The sequence below is a fragment of the Prosopis cineraria genome, unplaced genomic scaffold (genome assembly GCF_029017545.1).
Source record: "Prosopis cineraria cultivar Desert tree isolate PC_DT_omini unplaced genomic scaffold, ASM2901754v1 PC2227, whole genome shotgun sequence".
Taxonomy (NCBI): Eukaryota; Viridiplantae; Streptophyta; class Magnoliopsida; order Fabales; family Fabaceae; genus Prosopis; species Prosopis cineraria.
The window spans coordinates 2,572-17,333 of NW_026557552.1; the positions used below are offsets into that span (position 1 = coordinate 2,572).

A 14,762-nucleotide genomic window follows, 5' to 3' on the forward strand; every position below is an offset into this window, starting at 1 on the left:
AGAAAGTTACATCTTGTGGCTTGGAGGATGTGTGCATGAGAAAAGATAAAGGGGGTCTGGGTTTGAGACATGCCTACAGACAAAACAAAGCTTTTTTGATGAAGTTGGGATGGGGCTTAGTTTATCGTAGAGATGCTCTATGGGTGCAATTTATGAGAGAGAAATACAAGTGTGGTGAAGACGTTATCCTTAAGGTTGAAGTGCGTAGAAATGTGTCAAGTGATTGGAAAGGTATTCTTGATGCTTGGACTGACACTACTAAAGGTATTGTTTGGTAGGTTGGTAAGGGAAATAGAATACAATTCTAGAAAGATAGTTGGTTGCCACACCATGATTCTCTCCTAAATTATGTTATCAAGCAGGTCCCGGAAGAGATTTCTGATGACTTGGTTGAGAAATATTTCTCTTCAACTGGTGCTTGGCTTAGGGATAAGTTTGAGGAGTATCTACTCGATATGATTCTGAGAGAAATTTATCGCATCAGGGGAAATCAAAGAAATGATAGGCCACGATGGAGGTGGTCTAACAACGGCGAATTCACTATGAAGTCAGCCTATCAAAGTCTCTGCCTAAATACTAATGGAATGCAAATTAGTATTTGGAGGAGAGTGTGGCAAGCGCCAATTTCCCAGCATAACAGAACCTTCCTTTGGTTGAGCGTGAGGGGCAAACTTATGACAAACTCATTTTGTGTTAATAGAGGTATATCATTTGATGATAAGTGTTCTTTGTGCTCTTCCCATACAGAGACTATTATGCATGTCCTTTAAGATTGTAGTTTTGCAACAAACTGTTGGGTTAGATTGGTTTTGGTGGAGATGAAAGCAGCATTTGATTCTTTTAATAATATTGTGGAATGGATTGATTGGAATCTGGCTCAAGGGCTCATATTAAAGGGCTGTCGATGGGATATTTGGTTTGCGATTCTTTGCTGATAGTTATGGATCAGTAGGAACTTAAGAGTCTTTCAACAAAAGAAGTGTGGGGTTTGGGAGGTGTTGGCTCAAGTGCAAGCGTTGGTGTCTTGGTCAAATTCTGAACCCTATCTACTAAGATGGAAAGAGATAGAGTACGATGGAGAGCACAGGAAATGGAAGTTGTTAAATTCAATACAAATGGTGCAAGTGGACAGGATGGTGCTGTCACTGGATGTAGGGGTGTTGCTAGAGACCACACAGGGCGTTTTCTTAATGGGTTTATCTATCATATTGGGCATGGGAGCAGTTTGAATGCTGAGTTATGAGGTGTCACATAGACACTTAAAAGAGCTTGGGACATGGGTTGGAGAAGTAGAGCTGGGAATACGGGCGGGCCCGACCCTTAAGGGCCTAGGCCCTAAAGCCCGATTTCTCATTTTGACCCCCATTTTCAAGCCCGGCCCTTATGCTCAGGGCTCAGGGCCAGGCCCGTAAGCCCTTTTTAAAAAATAAAAAAATTAAAATAAAATTAAACATTATAAATAAATTAAAATATTTTAAAATTTAAAAAATTAAAATCATCATAATTTTTTAGAAATTAACTAACATACATTAGAAGTCTAGTAATAAAATTTAAATCTTCATTTAAAAAATAGTTTATTTTTTTTATAAATATACAAATATAATAATTATAGAAAAATAAAAATATCATAAATTTTATACTATACACTGATATTTATTAAATTATATTAAATTAATTTTAGAATAAATTAAAATTAATAATAATATAAGTATGTAGGATCAGGTGAGCAGTCATTGATTTCAAACACGTGTTTTACTAAAAAAAATAATAAAAAAAATAATATAACAGGGCTTAAAGGGCAGCCCGGGCCCGAGCCCTATTTTACAAGACTTATCAGGGCCAAGCCCTCAAGCTCGATTACTTTAAAAAAAATTTATTTTTAAGCCCGAACCCTTATTTAAATAAGGCTTTCAGGCCCGGTCTATTCCCGGCTCTATGGAGAAGGATAGTGATGGAGACGGATTGCATGGAGGCTATCAAGACGCTACAGAATGATGAACAACCAGAATATCCTGATTGTGACCTCATTGTAGAGATCCAGAGCATGAGACAATGAGATTGGACTGTTGATTTGACTTGGTGCAACCGAGAAGCCAACTCCATTGCAGATTCATTAGCGAAGGAGGCTTTGAAGTAGATGGGTGACGTGATCTTCTTTGCATCTCCTCCTGATTTTATCTCTGATAGTTTAATCTCGAATGTTAGATTTTAGTTTTTAGTTTTTTTTTTCTTTCTTTTCCTTCATCGGAAAAAAAAAATATAACGGGAGGAAATAAAATATTAAATTAAAATACTCCCATTTCGTCTGAGCCGCAAATGAGCTCCTGCGTGGCGAATTCAGGTTCTCTTTTGGTGAGCAGGGCAACCGAAAGCACCCTTGGATTTTTCTTCACCCAGAAACAAAATCAGACTCTCTTTCGTTTACTTATGCCAGTTTTAGTCTGCGCGTCTCCTTAGAATTTTGAGTTGTCAACCAAAAAAATGGCCAAAGTTACACTCAGAACAGATCATTCGTGCTTCCTTTCGCACAATCGAGTTTGCAAAACCTCTCTTCGACGCAGCCAGTTGCACCGTTTGTCTTCACAGCACGGCCTAAAGTTCAGAATTTTGTCCAGCTCTCAACAAAATGTCGAAGAAAGTGATAGAATTGCCGCCAAGGTTCTCACTGGACTTCGGGTCGACGAAGTGGAGCAGAAAGCTTCTGTTTTGGATTCGGAGCGTCCTTCGGGAGCTCAAAATGTGTCTGCCGTGACTTCTGATGGCCATTGGCCACCTTGGAAGAATCTTCCCCAACGATATAAGCTCATCGGTACGACGTCCCTGGCATTCGTTATCTGCAACATGGATAAGGTTATCACTCTTTTGTAGTTCTGTTTTATAATTCCGCAAGTAAGTTTTATAGTTAATTAGCAGGCAACTAGAAGCTTTGCTTTGCTGGTTGCTATGACACTCGTTTACATCTATCTTTTCTTAAAAGCACAAGCTAAATTTTGTGAACTCCATTCTCATTGATCTTTCCCCATAGTTCCTTAGTTTAATTTGCTGGAAATGTGAGTTGCTGGCCTTCCCCTTTATTATGGGTTAACTGGAATTATCATATGTAGGTTACAGAAGAGTGCTCATTTGTCATTTGTTTATGGGGTCTGGCTTTTATTGATCAGTTACTTGATTGGGCAGGTGAACTTGAGTGTCGCTATAATCCCAATGTCTCATCAATTTGGGTGGAATTCATCAGTGGCCGGATTGGTTCAATCATCATTCTTCTGGGGTTATGCATTGAGTCAATTGCCTGGGGGTTGGTTAGCCAAAATATTTGGTGGGAGGTTAGTTTCCAGAAGCAAGAACAGCCTTTTCTTCTTTCCCTTTGGAGCTGGGTTGCAACTTGTTTGTATATACGGATAAATAAAAACTTGTGGGCCTAGGCCCAACTCATGATCCTACACGAGCATAGAGTTCGGTGTCTTATGTCAACGCACTGAACTAGCGTTGTGCTTCACCAGTCAGAATATTGAATACTTTTCAGATCCAAAATCCTCTGCTGTGTTGACAATGATAGGGCTTAATGAAATTGTAAAAATTAATTATAAACTCAAGAAATAGATGGTGCTCAATTGAGGGCTATACGTGGCTTACTTACACTACAATCAACTTAGGATGCACTATATGTGGAGCTTGTGAGACATAACATAATCTACATAAAATGGATTGGAATTTTCGATGTGCTATGATGATATATACGAATGAAAGAATATGTCTTGGACAGGGATAACATCTGATTCTATGAATTTGGATTCTGGACGCCAATGTCAGACATAATTCTGTCAGCCTTGTGTGTCAAACACTGAGAAGGTACCTATGTGAGAAATTGGGCTAGATGATAGAACATTAGTGAAAATGTGAGTATGTTTTTAGAATTAGGGTTTCATATAGTTAAAAAGAAGATTGAGCCTATAAAGTATAGCAGATGAAATTCAAGTTGATCTAATTCCAGAAATAGTTTGCAGAGAACAGAATCAAGATAAAGAGAACCATTAGAAGAAACTTGCTATTGATGTTCCAGAATGGAATCTTGAAATCTAATGTGGAAAATTTCATATAATTCTTCAAGAAAAATAAAGCACTTCCCCCCCTTTTATGGTTTTGAGACAAAATAAATGAGAATGATTTAATGATCACTTTATTCATTCTGAAAGCACAACAACAAGCTTTATCCCACTAAGAGGGATGGGTTACATGGATTGCACGATGCCATTGTACTCTATCATCAACTAAGCTTAGGAATATTGTAAACTAAAAGGTCGTATTCAATAACTTCTATAAGTGTTCTCTTTGGTCCTCATCTACGTCTCTTTACTAGGCTCAAGATTATCCCTTTTACTCTCCTTACTAGTGCCTCCTGCGACCTTCTTTGTACATATTCAAACTATCTTAAATAATTTTCTACTATTTTTCTCTCAATAGATGTCACACTCACTTTTTCTTGTATATACTTATTTTGGATTTTATTTCTTCTTGTATTCATCCACATTCATTTCAACATTTTCATCTCTACTACTCCAACTTTTTGCTCCTATTGTCCTTTTAAAGCGGAACATTCACTATCAAATAGCATAGTTGGTCTTATAGCAGTTTGATAAAACTTATTTGTAAGTTTATTAAGTACATTTTGATCACAAATAACTCCTTTAACATTTCTCCAATTAAACCACCCATCTTGTATCTTATATACAACATCTTCATTAATTTCTATATCATGTTGAATAACAGCTCCCAAATATCTTAACTTTTTCACTTAAAGTATAATTTGATCTCTCAATTTCACTTCCAAGTTACTACTAACTAACTTCTTATTAAAATTACAATACAAATATTTTGTCTTACTCCTACTCAGATAAAAACCCTTTGACTTTAAGGTCCTCTTTCATAACTCCAATTTGCAGTTAATCTTTTCTTTTGTCTTCACAATAAAAACTATATCATCTGCAAAAAACATGCATTTGGGGATTTTTTTTTCTTGAATATTTTTAGTCAAAACATCTAGAATCAGGTCAAACAAATAAGAGCTCAAAGATAATCTCTTATATAGTCTAATCCTTATACGAAAGTCCTTTGTTTCACCGTTAGACGTTTTGATACTAGTTGTTGCCCCCCGTACTTATCTTGTATGGTTCTAATATAGGCAACCCAGACTCTTCTTTTCTCATTCTAAAAGCATGATTGTTGAAATAAGGAAACTGCTTAGTACTGTTTCTGCAAAGATCTACTTGGTAAACTGGATACTCAATAGATGACAATCTTACGTCAGTTGTTAGAAAATTCTATTCTTATTATCATGACAAAGTAAGCAAACTTTGAAAACTATCTAGGTAATTTGATATAAAATTTCTGCCCAGGAATTTAGATGAAGTTTCAAAACTTCAGTTGAGTCTCTAGGTTTATGATGTTATACTTCTACCTTCTTTTTGTTTCAGAAAAGTTCTCAAGCTTGGGGTATTAGCCTGGTCAATTGCTACGGCTCTTGTTCCTATTGTTGCTGGATATATGCCTGGATTAGTCCTTTCAAGAATTTTGGTTAGTAGGTTTAATTCTTTACCCTTTTTACCTGATATTCAAGTGTCAATATATGTTCATGGATCCTTGATTAATTTTGCAAAAGGTCTTGGCTTCATTAAATTTATTTTTCCATTTGGCTTTCTATTTACTACGGTTAGGGTCTGTTTATTGATTCTTTCTGGGGGTTAATTGTTGTTTAACATATTGTCTTGCACATATTATTCTTTCTCAATTACTAATTGTTTTCATTTCATTTCATTTATAGGTTGGGATAGGAGAAGGCGTTTCGCCATCAGCAGCCACTGATCTAATTGCTAGGCATGTTTATATGTATTCATTCTTAAGCAATGTGCATTTTGGTTTATATTGATGATTTAGGTTGATTAGTGCTCCCTTTATTTGATTTATAATTTTTGGTCTGCTTCATTCTCTATCCTGCATGCCGTTATAACTTCCCTTGTACTGCAACTTTTGAAATATAATTATTTATTGGACTAGAGAAACCCTTGTGAAAAAGGAGAATTTTCCATTGGAGGTGTTAGTTGGAAGCAGAATATCAAGAAATATAGGACACTATGAAGAATTCTTTGAAGCTTGATGAGTAGTTTCAACCAGTTTACTCCCTTTTCCACCACAGCCCCTCCCCAAAGAAAAATCTACTTTAATATTTCCTGCTAAGCGAGCATTGATTTGGCACTATTAAGGGTATTCTGTACCAAATAGAAGCCCTTGTGCAAACTCTGATTCAAGATAATGAGAAAATTTGTGATTCTCATGATTTGGAAATATAAAACTTCTCTGTAAAATAGTAGGTTGCTGCATTTGCAAACTATTTTTTCAGTATATTTTCTTTTTTCCACCTCTTCACAATCTTGGCAATTGATCTTTTAAGTTTATAGAAATAGGGGTGGTTTTGACAGAAATTTGATTTTATTTTGCATTATTTAACATCTCCCCCATCTAATTTGTTTTATTCATTATGAGTTGCAGGACAATACCATTGGAGGAGCGCTCACGGGCTGTAGCATTTGTATTTGGTGGCTTGAGTGTAGGAAGTGTTATGGGGTTTGTATTTATAGCATGTAGTCTAATGTTGAAAAGTAAAAAAACTTGTAATTCTCCTTTAACACATTATTAGCTATCAGGCTTCTTTTGGCTCCTCCCCTTATCCAACATTTTGGCTGGGAATCAGTATTCTACATATTTGGACTTTTAGGGATTTCTTGGTAAGTAGAAAAGATTAATTACTTAATTACTTGTATGGTTTTCATTGCATCAGTTGGTTTAACGTAGTAAAGTTCTTCTGTTAATGAAAAATTGATGTGTGTTATTGCCATAAATTTCAAAGGTTTTTGGGGTTTCAATTTCTTGAAGAAAGAGACACAGACTTAGTGGCTGAATCTAATTCATGTGAGCACTTAATCTGTTTACCTCTTTATCTGCTTTATCAATCTTCTGCCAAGTAGCGGCCTATGAATTAACTCATGATCCAACTACCTTTCTAATTGAAGAATCAAGTTCTTTAATGCTAAATGCCAAGGGATGCTGGAGTTAGATTTTGATTAAGCTAATGTCCTAATTATCATCCAATCTGTATTTTTATTTTTGTTTTTAATCCATGGACTTGGAAATTTCTTTCAAACTCGTTCTTACTGACTTCCTACTGATGTGAATTTGTCTTAGTATATGCATCACTTTTGCTTTCTCCTCCAATACCGTTGCTTGTAACAACAGTTAATCTATCACCTGCGCAAACTTATCTACTGTTGCTGCTAATTTTGTCTCACAGTATGGCCTTCACTAGGACTTCAGTGTTCCCTATAGGCTGTAGAATTGGCTCATCTAAGTTTCATTTATAATTGTTCTGAATCATTCCATCCTACACTGTTCTACTGTACCATTGTCTCCATTAAATTGATCAGTATATAATTGGACTTATCATTCTATACTTTAGTAATCATATTCTTCATGGGCTATGTTTGAAGGGTAGCCTGTAGGCCACTTGTTCATTATTGTTTGTAGAAAAATTTCTTTTGCTTTAGTGTCCAATTCTTGCTTTCATCCTATGTTTACTTATGGTTTAACTGTTGGTTTTTCACTTCTTTTGTCTTTGATCATCTCAGTGGCCTGCAGTGTTACCCCACCACCTTCATGGAATGACTCTCTAGAAAATTTAGTGACTCTTGGAAGGTATGGATCAATAATTTTTTGACATACATATTTGGATTTAATTGTTGTGCCTTCTCAGAGAGGAAATGACATATTAATGCTGCTTATGGGCTTCGATTCTGACATGTTAGTGTTATTCAATTATTTGATTGATAACAACTAGGGACCCTTTTACTTTGCCCTTTATTACTGAGTTAAAAAAAAAAAAATCTTAAACTGCAGAACAGCAGTTGTTTTTAATCCAGATATATTTTATTGGTTTTACTTTTTGCCTTTACAAAAAATTCTGTTCTGGTAAAGTCCTTCACTGCTTGAATGAGTATTTACCATACTTACCGTGGAAGGCTTTTCTTCTGAAGTCAAGCTGATATGACAACATTATTCAATTATCTCATTGAAACTTGAGACAGTTTTACTTTTTACTTTAATTACTAATTACTGAGTGAGAGGGGAAAAATCTTTCTTAAACTGCAGAACAGCAGGTATTTTTTTGTGGTGTAATCCTTCCTTTCTTGAATGCGTACTTTTATCCAAATTAGACCTTTGCTTCATTTTTATGCTTTCTACTGTAGGATGTACCATGGAGCACTTTTTTTCGAAGTTCAGCTGTATGGGCTATGATATATGTTCACTTCTGTGGTAGCTGGGGTCACTACACTTGTCTATCATGGCTTCCCACATATTTTAGGTACCTTGTTGACATCTACTGCTTTAACTCTCTCTACCTGTTTCCTATGTCTCAGAATTACTGTCAATAGTTGTTAGAGAGATATTGGAGATTTTCCGCAATAAGTATTTGATTTATTTATATTCTTTTTTACTTTTTTGTTTTTCTTTTTATCTTAAAATTGATCATTGATATCTTTCATTTTCAGGAGCTTTGCTGAATATCTTTAATATAGTAATAATCAATATAAGAAGTTGGAATTGCATATTCTTTACCTAAGTTATGTAAATGAGTAAGCTACTTGATGGCATTTTGTATTTTACATCTTAAAACTTGCAGGGCTTTGCAATTGAGTCCTGTTGCTTTTAATAAGTGTTGGTTATTTAATCATTTTTTAATTTCCTTTTCATTTGTTTTAAATTTTGAATGGATAATAAGGTGACTTGGTGAATAATAAATGATGAAAAATGCTATGGAATCTACTTCTCTCAATTAGGAGTTCCTGTAGCTGTCCTCTGTATATTTTTAATGATAAAGTTTTTTTTTTAATTTAATTTTTAGGTTCCTCCTTTTCTTAGACTGCACCGATTTCAGCTTAGTATTGATTTTTTGTTAAAAACTCCATGTGAAAGAAGTGTTAAGTTGACAATCACTGTGGTGCTTTGATGGGGCTGTGATATAAAATGCGTCAGTTCCAAACTGCTTTCTAGTTGCACTGCTAATCGCTGTTGCCTTGGCAAGAGCTGGAACTACCTGTTTGTGCCTACTTGGCTCCCCCCACCCAAGGGCCTTGGGAAAGGTCTAATGTATACTTGAAGATATGGCACTGATCCAAATAACTGACAAACACTTTTAAGTTTAATTTTGTTTTATTTGTTTGCCATTTCTTTTGCTTAGTAATTAATGAAGAAAGAATCCTTCTAGAGATTTTACATTTTATGGTTTAAAACATGATCATCGTTTTCACACATAAATTTTATAATTTTAAACTGGTGCAGAGCGTTTTAGTTCTATTTTTTTCGACTTTTCCTCCATGGAAGTTTTAATTCTACTATCTATATGTGATGCAGTGAGGAGCTGAATCTAAACCTTACCGAAGCTGCATGGGTAAGACTGATTGGAATTTTTATTTTTCTCTCTGCCAACACAATTACCTCAAGCATTCACGAAGAAAAAAATTCAGTTTTTATTCTTGGGATTTGATTCTGTTGGTATACAGTTTGAAATAGGTAAATCAAATTTGAAATAGAGATCAAAGAAGATCATGATTCTGTTGGTATACAGTTTGAAATGTGAAAAGTTCAATTGAAACTATGTTTATTTGTACTGCTTAGATGGCTGCCGTTTAATAATGCCCTTGGCAGAAAACTGCCAGTTTGATGACGAAGTGGTGAGGAGAGAGAGGGGGGGAGGAAGGGAGAGAGCACAAGAGGCACTTCCTGAGCTATATCTAGCCATCAGAGATATAATTAGCGTTTTAGAGGTTAATGATCTACCTGTAAAAGACAATTTAGGGAGCTAAAGATTATAGAATTACGAAACATATCAGAAGGCAGGCTAGTTTATGTTAAACAAATGCCGTAATGAGAATTCAATCTTAATAGTGATGCAGTTGTAACATAGTTATTTCCCATCATTAGGGACATAATTTTCCATTTGGTACCATTGTTTATCACTTGGTTTCCAACAATTTTGAGTTCTTGATCATTTCAGGTGTCTATTCTTCCACCATTAGCTTCAATATTTGTGACTAATGCTGCAGCTCAGTTAGCTGACAATTTGATTTCTAGAGGAGTTGAAACTACAACGGTATGAGAGGGATTACAAGATTATTAGTTTACTTCTTGTTTATCTTCTAAAACTTCGATAGTTGATTGGTATAGAACTAGAAATCACATTTCTCATATCAATATATTTCCTCAATATATGCTTGACAGCATAAATTTAACAGAAGTGCAATTTCATTTATTGTGGAGAAATTACTTAGCTTTGGCCATACTGACCAAGCACTTCTCAATAGCATTTGTTGTGACTTATTACTTGATTTGCAGACATGTCAGCGACAACTTAGTAGTATTTAGATTTTGACTTTAATAATAATTTCCTGGCTGTCTGAATTTCTAAATAAAAGGTTCGAAAGATCTGCCAATCAATTGCATTTTTTCTCCTGCAATCTGCATGACTCTGTCCTCACTGGATCTAGGGTTACCACCTTGGGAGATTGTGGGCATTCTAACGGTTGGCCTAGCCCTCTCAAGCTTTGCCTTGTCAGGTACCCAAGAATCCTGCAAATTTATTTCATATAACTAGTCTGATCGTCTCTCTCCGTTTAGTTTTGGACTGTTTAAATATGTGCGCTTATGCAGGACTTTATTGTACCCATCAAGACATGTCACCTGAATATGCAAGTATTCTTCTGGTATGTCCGTACACTTCTTCATCTCTTGTACCAAAAAATTAATGGATATGAGATGGTGCTTTCAGTGAATGATCCCTATTCCTAAAAATAAATATCTTTTCTGGCAATGCTATCTCAAGTTCTTATACTCATTAGTCTACGCGCATCCATCCTTATTCTTGAATTGTTAGCAAGATGCTGCCCTGTAAATTTTTTTTTTTTTTTAACTAGAGACCATATGCTGTCAAGAGACGCGATATGATTCTCTTCCTTTTTAAATTGCCTTCTCTAGGTTCTCATATTACTTGAGGGTACTTTCGTTTGACAATGGAAAAGAAGATGGGGAAGGAAAAGTTTTTTTAATTATTATGTACTTGATATTATTACTGAACTGTTATATCTTTTTTAATGCTTTTTAAAAGTAGGGACACAAACGTAACTTTTCATCAAATATTTTTAGTCAGTTCATTCTCCTTTTCATTTCATGTATCAAACATCTCCTAACATCCTTCATATGGTGGAAAGGAATGTTTTGGGGGGGTGGCATCGTAGGTTGGTGGGTGTGGAATGACACTTTGTCCCTACTTTAAGAAGTAATGAAAACGTATCACGTATCATGAAAACACAACAAATTTCCCTCCTTTGTGAAGCATATCAAACGATTTAGCTACGAATTGATTGTCTGTAGCATCTGCACGGTCCAATGGTGAGAGAAAGATGGGCTGTGGAGCCCACCCATGCCCATCAAAATTTTCCCCCCACATTGCAACACCGTGCAGCTCCTGCAGGGAAGCAACATCTGTTTTAGCTAACTACATGAAGGCCTTGGTAGTGATGGTTTGTAACTACCTGTTAGATGAAGTTTTGCTCCAATTGCAAGATTGAGGGGTTTATATATATGTATATGTATTTTGAATATAGTCATTTGACTGGGTCAAATGTGAGCATCGTTGGGCCCAATTAGAGATAGCTCTCCAAGGGCGTTTTATGCATTCACACAAACTCGTATTTAAGCAACTATAACCTCTTCCACTAGGACCAACACCTATTGGTGGTGTCTACTTTTTCCAGCTAACAACGTTCCACTTCAACTCTTCTACTTTCAGTTATAGGCCAACCATAACATAATTAGTTTCAAACCTGGGATCAATTAACAGCAACCCCTTGAAAGGTTTTGGCATATGCATGTTGCTACATCTAAACTACTGCGTACTCCTAAAGATTAATTCATTCTTTTCATTAGTAAAATAACTGAACATTTGGTTTGAGATTAATATCTGATTTCCTTAATCATTCCTTTTGTCTGTTCCTCAGGGTATCACTAACACTGTTGGGGCAATACCTGGAATTGTGGGTGTGGCCCTCACTGGTTATCTTTTAGATTCAACTCATTCATGGAGTGTGAGTCTCCCCTCACTAGATTTTTTTTCCCTTACTGTGTTGTGTTAATATATTCTGTGTTTGATCTAAAGTTCATCTGTAGATATCACTATTTGCGCCATCAATCTTCTTCTACTTGACTGGCACGTTAATATGGTTGGTGTTTGCCAGCAGTAAGCCTCAGAATTTTTCAGAGCAAGAATGATACTTCTTCATTCTTTCATAGTTCTGAATACAGCTTCAGAAATAGAGCAAATCTCAATCTTCCCTGAGCTTTGGCAATGGAGAGAAGGCGTATATTGCTTTTTGTACAAATGGGTCATCTGATTTCGTCCAGTAGAAATGGCGGAAAAGGGAAATGGCATTAATATATATATATATAGGTGTATTTTTTTTTCCCTTGGTGAATGATTTTTTTTTCCCCGGCTTTAAGCTTGTAGCAGCATTTGAATAGATGAATGATGACGATGATTTGGCCACCAAATCTTGTGTTAGGTGTTACAAATCTCTGGAAAGTCAAAGATATATTGTGATTTTCTTATCAATGTTAGGTGTTATTCTTCATCAACCGGGCTTTCCATTTGGTGTGTGTTTTAGGTTTCAAGGTTGATGAAATAAATAAATAAATTTATATATTAATAGGAAATTACGAGTGGAACGCCGTAGCTTAGGGTAGACGTTAGATTCTGTGTACGTACGTTAAGCCAGTGACAAACTGGCAATAACAGAGGGACATGTGAAAAGGTTTCGCTAAACGGCCCTTCTTTTCTTTTTCTTCTTCTTCTTTTCTTTGAAGGGTGGGAATCTGATGCGGCCAAATTGAATTTATTTATGTTTCTCTTTTAATGATTTTGATTAATTAAACACAAGTTGCTTTTGCGTTTTGAGGCAAGAGCAATGTCGTTTGGTTCATAGTCCAAAACATGCTCTTACTTGAGTGGTTTTGAGGGAGTGTATTTAAACGATTATATGAAATATAATTTCAATCAACACTAAGAAATTGAAAGTAAAACTTCCTATTACATAATTATCATATAATTAGACAGGTTTACAAATCAAAGAGACTTAATTAAACACGAGTTGCTTTTGCGTTTTGATGCAAGAGAAATGTGGTTTGGTTCAAAGTCCCAAACACCCTCTTACTGAGTTTTAGGAAGTGTATTAAAAAGATCGTGAACAATTTAAAAGTAAAACTTCCTATTACATAATTATCATATAATTGAGACGGTTTTTTTTTTTAATGTTTCTTTCAGTGTTTGAAAAGTGGTTATAAATTATAATAGCATAAATGATGTGGTTTGATATAAATTTTGCATGATATATTGATATACTGATGCTATATTTGTTTTGATGAAGTACTTTATTTTTGGATATAGAAGTAAGTACTGTTTCTAAATCAAAGGTTTTTTTTTTTAATTTAATATTGCCGATTATTTCAAAAATAAAGGCGCGGTCATACATATTGATTTAATGATATTTCTTTTCTTTTTAAAAGAATTTCACCACCAACTTTTCTATCATATACTTGAAAAACTTTGTATAAATCTGAAACCTTTAGGAATTTCCTAATATACTTAAATAAACATTATAGTAAATATTATCTCAAATAAAAGTAGCCTATGATAATTTATAAAACAAAATATACATATACTAGTTACTTGATTATATTTAAAAACTACTTATATATGAATTTTATTGAAAAAATTTTATGTTGAATGTCATGAATTATAAAATGAGACAAGTAATTTTTTCAATTATTATAATCAGAATCATGTTAGATTATATTCTTACCTTGAATTATATGAATGGCATGATTATATTTGGAAAGACTTTTATAATTTATCTAATCAAATCAAAATAAGTAAATTTTAATATATTAATAATATTTTTTTTTTGAATTAGAAAAGCAGGCACTAACAGCCTGAGATTATAAATAGTATTGAACTACAATCCTCCACTTATAGAAGAGCTTACATGCCACTAGGTTATAAGGTCATTGACTAATAATATTATATAATATATAAAAATCTGCATATCTTGAAGGAAACAAGCACTTTTAAGTATAAAAGATTAAATATATAATCACTTTGGACCATAATATATGTCGTTTTCTAGAAGTTTTGTTCGATCCAAAATATGGGGTATTAAGTAGGTGTTATTCTATATATATCTATATATAATTATACCCTTATTTTATTGAGTAATTAATGAGGATGTTTTACATAAATCAAATGTGTTATAGCTATTATATTCAGGCGCGATTGGAAAAATGTAGAAACTTTTATAAAATCAAGATTTTAATCCAATATTGTCGAAAGGAAAACATTAATTTAATAATGATTTTATAGTGATTAAGAGAGAGAAAGTAAGAATTTTATATATGACGTTGTTTCGTGCTTATGAATTCACTCAAGTTCTAGAATTTCACAACTTTAACCGCAGAAAAGAAAAGATAACTGTTAGAAGCAAAGAAGCATGAAGTTAAATATAGAACTGAATGAACTGAAATCATACAATGGGAGGCATTAAAAAAAAAAAAAAATCCATAGGGTAGTCCCTACAGTTCACTCAAAAGTAGAATATTTTTTAAAATTA

At 34.4% G+C, this 14,762-nt stretch overlaps 1 protein-coding gene across 1 annotated transcript; it reads left to right on the forward strand.

Annotated features, from left to right (window-relative positions):
- Positions 1 to 2,322: 2,322 nt before the first annotated feature.
- Positions 2,323 to 12,432, forward strand: LOC129301584 (probable anion transporter 6, chloroplastic). The gene is given in 17 exon segments (XM_054940142.1): positions 2,323 to 2,850; positions 3,178 to 3,323; positions 5,472 to 5,571; positions 5,819 to 5,871; positions 6,544 to 6,618; positions 6,699 to 6,779; positions 6,902 to 6,963; positions 7,677 to 7,743; positions 7,968 to 8,016; positions 8,295 to 8,410; positions 9,460 to 9,496; positions 10,103 to 10,198; positions 10,521 to 10,548; positions 10,551 to 10,661; positions 10,756 to 10,808; positions 12,102 to 12,188; positions 12,271 to 12,432. Coding segments are annotated over 17 exon segments (1,632 nt in total). The 5' UTR covers positions 2,323 to 2,481; the 3' UTR covers positions 12,373 to 12,432.
- The last annotated feature ends 2,330 nt before the right edge of the window (positions 12,433 to 14,762 follow it).